At 40.7% G+C, this 7,719-nt stretch overlaps 1 protein-coding gene across 1 annotated transcript; it reads left to right on the top strand.

Moving 5' to 3' along the window:
- Positions 1-3,923: 3,923 nt before the first annotated feature.
- On the top strand, positions 3,924-7,486 carry LOC124473576 (GTPase IMAP family member 8-like). Its single transcript, XM_047029157.1, has 6 exons — positions 3,924-4,034; positions 4,361-5,041; positions 5,167-5,937; positions 6,369-6,527; positions 6,638-6,775; positions 6,878-7,486. The coding sequence occupies exons 1-6, from the start codon at positions 4,004-4,006 to the stop codon at positions 7,039-7,041; spliced, it is 1,944 nt and encodes a 647-aa protein (XP_046885113.1). The 5' UTR covers positions 3,924-4,003; the 3' UTR covers positions 7,042-7,486.
- Positions 7,487-7,719: the final 233 nt, after the last annotated feature.

Genomic DNA, 7,719 nt, shown 5'->3' with positions numbered 1-7,719 from the left:
GTTTCCCCATAATAGCTGCTTTCAGAGTCTCAGCTGATCCCATCACGCTTCCTAACTCTTGACAGAGGGGCCCCTTCCCGTTCCGTCATCTTGCCTGTTGGGAAATCAGCTTTCCCAGAGCCACTTTCCTCTCCTTAACCCTCAACATATTATTCTCTGAGCCCAAACCCACCGCATCAAAAAAAACAAAACAATACAGAAAGACAGACTGAGACCAACAAACCTAAAAAAAACTAAAAAAAACATTGGATCCCGTTTTGAGACAATAAACACTTTCCCCCGTTTTGGGGTCTTTTGTTCCAGATGCATCTTAAGGCATTTCTATTTTTGTTTTCTAGGCCCCCACTCCCCCCATTCTTTCTGCGGCTTAGGCTCTGGTGGAGTGAGAGACAGAGGGAAAGGACGAGGGAGAGGGAGAGGGAGAGGGAGAGGGAGAGGGAGAGGGAGAGGGAGAGGGAGAGGGAGAGGGAGAGGGAGAGGGAGAGGGAGAGGGAGAGGGAGAGGGAGAGGGAGAGAGAAAGAGAGGGAAAGAGAGGGAAAGAGAGGGAAAGAGAGGGAAAGAGAGGGAAAGAGAGGGAAAGAGAGGGAGAAAGAGAGGGAGAAAGAGAGGGAGAGATGGAATGGCAGAGGTTTGATGAGCTGCACTCCTCTGAGCAGAGGAGAAGCCGTATTTTGCAGAATGTCTTCTGAACAGACGCGGCTCTTACATTCACATATGGGGAGATGGCTTGTCTCTCCATCTCTCCTTCCCATTGGCACAGCACCTTTTCTTTCATTCTTTTTGTCTTTCCATCCATCCATCCATCTTCCCTTCTTTTATTAGTAATAGAGAACAGACACCTGCCTTCTGATCTTTCTATGGCTGTCCAATTGTATGAGAGCTGCAAATCTGTCCTATTTGGGCCCTGTCCATGTTCTCTTTCCAAGTTGCACCCTCCCCCCCTCCCTCCCTCGCCATATACTTTTTTTGTATTGTTTTGTTGGTTTGTTGTTGTACATGTCATTGCCAGCCATTCTCACCCCTCGGTTCCACAAGGACTGTTGGCCAGGAAGTGTCTCCTCTGTTCTGGTTTTGTTTTCTTTCCCTTGTCTCTTCTTTTTTTTCTTCTCTTTTGCAACCTGTCTGTCTTGCCCCCTCATTTCCCCTGTCCTGCGGTCTGTTTTGCTCCCTGGCCAGCTCATATATGTCATATCCATGTTTGATGTTAACTCATATGTTCCATGGGGACTTGGGTGATATAATTGAGGTATGTAGAGAAACAAGGTGAATGTGCATATTGGAGCATGATAAAACATCATTTAAGATATAACAATGAATGCTATATCCATTTGTGTTAATTTAGGGTTTATGTCAAGTTGTGCGTGTGTGTGTGTGTGTTAGAGATTGTCTGCATTGAGTTTTGGTGATCCTCAAGCTGATGGAGGATGCTGGTCTCACTTTGACCACTGGAGGGCAGTGTTGCCCCAGCACACAGTTGAAAAGTCCAATACGAGGCCATTCTCAATCACTTTTCACAAGAATGAATGAAGGGCCCTGAATCTCAGCTGTCTGAACTACTGGGTTTTTAGTTCCCCCAAAATGGACTCAACATCGGCTCTATGTCACAATTATCAGTAATCCACTATCCACTATGTTTCGAAGATGGATCAGAATACCTTTCCATAAATAATGAATTAGAATACGTGCAAGACCAACATACCTGAACCATATTAGATGTTAGTATTGTGCACAAAAACAGCTGGGATTTGGGAAGATATTCAATATTCTTACGAGAAGTTTGTAAATGTTGTGTTTGTTTTGTTATCATCTTCAGTTGGATTAGATGCAATTACTATTATTATGAAAGATATTTGAGTGATGGGGTAGGCGTCTTGAAGTTTTGATTTAGTTTGAATGTGTTAATTTGTCAGTGTTCTAGTAATCAGGACATTTGTTTTCAAACTAAAGTATTTTCTTGTCTAAAAAAACTAGGCCTAGACTTTTGCAAGTACAAGTATGCATCGAATGCACTTTATTAAATTGCAGCCACAAAAAAAAAAAAAAAAAAAAAAAAAACGTTTTAATTATTGTTAATCGGTCCAACTGATAATTAATTGAACTCCGACTAACAGGGATCCACTTTCCTCCTGGTTGTCCCTTGCTGACCAGCTGTCCTTCGGCATAATAAGATGGTAAGTTAAACAGGCAGAAACAGTCCTTACTTCTTCTGTTGTCCTGTAACAGAAAAAGGAAATTCATTGCTTAGTCCCCCAATCCCGATCAGACTTCACTCTATAACGTCATGAAAGCAGCTCAAGAACAACTTCAGGAAATGCTTCCCCAACAATTATATTGAGAAATGATGATGAAGGATGAACATCAATAACACAGAACGTGTTGAGTTTAGACCCCTATGTGTGTCTCATTCATTCTTTAATTGCTGATTTGGGGAATATAAAGTCTGAAACACAGTAGGGACAAAATTTTGATAAGATGCAATGCATAAAATGCATAATTGTTTCCTTTATACAGTGTAGGTCTACGTTTAGTGTTTTTACATAATTCACATTAGTAGCTGTTAGCTGTGACTTTGTCAGTTACTTGTGAGTTGTGTTTTACCATTGGAAAACTGACAGCCTATCCAAATAATTTAAAAGGGCTTATACTGAATCAAGCATTGCTCAGTTGCTGCTAGTTTGTTTTGATAACTAGTGCTAGCCAAATAAAATATTACTGTATGTGGCACAGAAACTAAACAAGAAAGTTACTTCATTACTGTTGTCCTCCTAGTCACATGGGAAACAATGTTCCCCACCAAAAATCATAACTAGCAAGTCATAATGTTCTCATGTACCCTGTGAATGAGCTATTTCCTCTGAGATGTAATAGCTGGTCTAACTTTTAGTTACTAGAGCTTGTTTTTGGTTGCTAAATATTTGTGTTTTCTATTTAATTTTTTTGACTCTTGAATCTATGAATGATATGGGAAAATATTCATGGCTAGGGAGATGTAACTCCCTCTTTGAGAATAAAACATTAAATATATCTTTCCTAGCATAATTGCTAAATCTCTGTGTATGTTTTTACCAGTGCACAGTCAATACCTGTTTGATGGATCATCCCCAAAAAAACATCACCACCAAAGTGGCCGTCCAGAGCGGGTGGTGAGTGCAATGAGAGACGACATTGGGACCATGCTCAATTGGTGCCATTGGAGTTATCAAACCCTTTGATGGTCGCTGTGTAGCCTTGTATCTGAGACCTGTGCACATTTAGTTAGGCTCCTCTTGAAATAATTCATTCATACTTGGCAATGTCACTCCGGAATGTCGTTTGTCCTCAATGTTGTTTGTCTGTATGCACTGGATCAGTCAAGAGACTTGGGTAGGCCTAGTATTGAACTAATATTGAATCTAGTGAAGGCCTACAGACACAACATTGTCTTGGTAGACACATCATCTTGACGGTACGACGGTAACAGCTCTATGCCCAAGAAACCCAACTGAGACTCTGCCTTCACATCAGCATCATAGAGCTTAAATATCCATCATTCCTCTAACAGACTGGCAAAGACAGAACCAAGGGTGGGGGCTGGGGTGTGTGGTGGATAATCTGAGAATCAATCATAAGATTTTCTTTTTTATGGCATATATTAAATAATCCATGACAGGTGGTGGAGGGAACAATTACAATTCTTAGCATTTTTAACGTATGTAGCGGTAATGTCAGCGAAGCATGAGAGTTCTGGTCTTACATAGACTGCATTGCTAATGTTGGTGAAGATGATTGCAAGTGTGCAATATGACAGTGACATTTCTGGCTGAAGCAGTGCCTTCTCGGAGCACTACCCATTTATGGAATGATGCCAGGACACATGAGCAAAGTAAAATGTGAGTTTTCCTGTTTATCAGCTTTTACTGTAAACAGGTGATCAGCTTTCTCTTTCAAGCTCACACAAATGTTTTGATCTTGGTGTTTCAGAGTACAGTGCACCCTACTACCGAACAACTTTGAAGAAGCAAAATGTCAGGGTCTGTAATTTCTTCCTTAAATGGTGAGTTTCTTTAGAGACTTCTCAAACGTTGTTACTTTGTTTCAATCTGTAGTTAAATGATTCCGCTTTATTTTAAGGCTATTAAATGCCAGTGCCTTTTCTTAGCATTCAGTCATTCACTACTTTGGTGTGGTTGAAGTTGAGCAAATCCTTTAATTAGGTGGCCTCAATCTTGTTGCCTGTGTTTGTTGATTGAAAATGACCTCATATACTTGTATAATAGTACATTTTAAAATAGCATATGTTTTACCATGATAACAAGTTGGTTTTAAATAGGTTTGCAATGATGACCATTCCCCTTCATTCTCTTTCGCTCTCTCACCCAGAGTTACGAGTGGTACTCATTAGACCAGGCAAATATGGTTCATACACTGTGGCAGATACCATATTGGGAGAAGAGGTCTTTAAGGCTGAAAAAATCACTCTGAAGTGTACAAGTACAAATGGGGAAGTGAGTGGAAGGAAGATCTGTTTGGTCAAGCCTCCAATGTGGATAAGTGGGTATTATCTGTGTGACACACCAAACCTTGTGAAAGATGAACTTGTGCTCAGTGTAACTCAGTGCCCACCTGGACCTCATGCTTTCATCATCCAGATTGAGGCTAACCTGCCATTCACCAACCTATGCAGGAGATCAGTGGAGCAGCACTTGGAGCTACTTGGAGAGAATGTGTGGAATCACACTTTAGTGCTTTTCACTCATTTGGATTGGCAGGACAACTACACAGTTGAGCAGCATATTGAGAGTGAAGGAAAGGCCCTCCAGTGGCTGTTAAATAAATGTGCGAACAGGTATCATGTTTTTGACAGTGTTCAGAATGACCTTCAGGTCGAACAGTTATTCTGGAAGGTGGAAGAGATGGTTACAGGAAACAATGGCCGCCATTTTGAAATTGACAGTGCACTGCTGAGTCGCACTGAACAAAGAAGGAGTGAAGTGGAAAAGAAGGCAAAGGAAAGACGTCTAAGATTGCAAGTGGAAAAAAAGCAGCCTAAAAGACAAGAAGGTAACTTTTTAGTCATTCGTAATTATTAGTTATACATACATTTATACATATAGTAAGCAGATAGCATGATATACTTGACTTCCATAACCTAACCCAACATTTCTCCATTCTCTCTTTTGACTCAGACCTCAGACTTGTAATGTTAGGATGGGTCATGGCTGGAAAAAGTGCATCCGGAAACATCATCTTAAATACGGATGACTTTGGAAAAGAGGGACACACAACAAGGAGTGTTAAATATTATGGAGAGGGAGAGGAACATAGGACAACCATTGTCGACACACCAGGATGGTGGAAGTTCTTGGGAGCAGAGTTCACATCAGACTCAGTAAAGGACGAGATCCTGGAAGGTGTGTCTATGTGCTCTCCATATCCCCATGCCTTCCTCCTGGTGATCCCTGCAGATGCGTCCTTCACAGAAGAACTGAAGAAGATTGTACAAGACAACATGAAGCTTCTAGGAGAGCAAGTTTGGAGCCACACCATAGTGGTCTTCTCTGAAGGCAAGTGGTTGGGTGACTTTACCATTGAGGATCACATTGAGAGTGAGGGGGAAGCACTACAGTGGCTGATAGAAAAATGTGGGAACAGGTATCACATCTTTGACAGAGACGTGAAGGACATAAATAATGTCCCAGAGCTGGTGAGAACAATACAAGAGATGGTGTCAGGGAACAGTCCATATGAGGCGAGCAGAGAGACACAGAGCCCTGTGGAGGACAAGGTCTTCACAGTTGTCCAGAAAGAATATGCACCACTTTTAAAGATGGTGGAACTGCTCTACAGCCAATGGGACTGGAAAACCGCAGAATGGAATGGAATTGAGCATCAACTATGCATGGAACCAAGAACACCTCGTTCACAGGGAAATTGGAGCATGGAGGCGCCCCTAACTTGTATGTAATTTTTTGTAACTGTCTTTGTAACAGACCCAGGTGGCTGAGCAGTTAGTGAATCGGGCTAGTAATCTGAAGGTCGCCAGTTAGATGATTCCCTGCCGAGCCAAATGACGGTGTGTCTTTGGGCAAGGCACTTCACCCTACTTGCTTCGGGGGAATGTCCCTGTACTTACTGTAAGTCGCTCTGGATAAGAGCGTCTGCCAAATGCCTAAATGTAAATGTAAAGACACTGTTCAGTGTATATGATGTTAGAAGTGCATTTCAGCATTACTTGATGGATAAGAATATGATGGGTAAAAAAAATAATCTGTAGCCTCAAAAATGTGTGCTGTATTCTCAAACATTTGCTCTTCAACCCAATCTAACCCCAGTAACCCCCAGTAACCCCCTGTTTAATCATGTCCTGTAATTCATTTGTTTTCTGCAGTAAGATGCAAACCCAGAGAGACACATCATAGAAGTGACCAACAGGAAAAGACAATAGAAACTTTGTTTGGCAAATGTTTTGGGAGAGGAAAGCAGAGCTTCTCTGAATTAATGGAGCGTACCTTGAATAACGATACAAGGAAGTTACAGGAATCTTTGGGTAATAATTGTCATTCTTTCTCTTCTCATGCCTTTGCTGTTCCCATACCATTTATGTTCCTTCTATGTCTTGCTTTTAGGTTAACATACCTTGTATTTTATTATTTAAAGGTGTTGATTCACTTGAGTCTGGGGAGACAGTACTCAAAGCCCAATGGAAGAAACAAATTGAGAGGGAGTGGAGTCGAAGAGATAACAAATTGATGTATGATGTCATACGCAAATTGTCAGAGCGAGTGACAAATACTGGTAAACAAGGTCCAATCCATTGAAAATCCTACAAGCATTGACAATTTGTCTTGATTATTTAATATAAATAATCCATGTAATTTGCATATTTCAAATCAAAAGATTTCACCTCCAATCCTGATTCTGGAGTAATGGCGAGATCTATATGGAAAGTTGACAAATGGTTAAGAACATTGAATGGAGTCAATGCATGGGTGAAGGATCCTGAGGATATGGCTCTGCACCAAACTTCGCCAAACAGTAGTGGCAGAGTGCTTTTGTTTTGAACTGTGGGGACTGTGGGGAGTGTTTGACAGCAGGAGGGGAAAGGTTATTATAGAATTATGCCAGGATAATCATTGTGGTGTGATATTATACAGCAACTGTTTTCTTATAATATCCTTACAATATTATTAGTGAGATCAAAAAGTATAACTTGATTAAATTTGTCAGGAATGGTCCTCATTAACCGAACACAGAGTTCAAAACAGCCATGTTTTGTCATTAGTTGCTAGTTTGGGAGTCTACACCCTAGCTTGCTGTACATTTGTAGTAAGTTTGCACTCACTTTTAGCTCAAAGTGCAAACACATGTAACCTTGACCTCATACAACCACTGTTATCAGTGCCAAATAATTAATTGAACTTTATAATTGCATCTACAGTGCCCTCCAAAAGTATTGGAACAGTGAGGCGAATTCCTTTATTTTTGCTGTAGACTGAAAACATTTGGGCTTGACATCAAATAATGAACGTGAGACCAGAGATCAACGTTTCAGCTTTTATTTCCAGGTATTTACATCAGGATCTGATGCACAACTAAGAAAATATCACATTTTGTTTGAATCCACCCATTTGTCATGTGAGCAAAAGTATTGGAACAGATATACTTAAAACATATTTAAGTGAATAAGACTTAATATTTAGTTGCAAATCCTTTGCTTTCAATAACTGCAGCAAGTCTGT

This window comes from Hypomesus transpacificus, chromosome 11 (assembly GCF_021917145.1).
Source record: "Hypomesus transpacificus isolate Combined female chromosome 11, fHypTra1, whole genome shotgun sequence".
Lineage (NCBI taxonomy): Eukaryota > Metazoa > Chordata > Actinopteri > Osmeriformes > Osmeridae > Hypomesus > Hypomesus transpacificus.
Note: the sequence above shows the minus strand (reverse complement) of the source record. Positions and strands in the feature narration are given on the sequence as shown.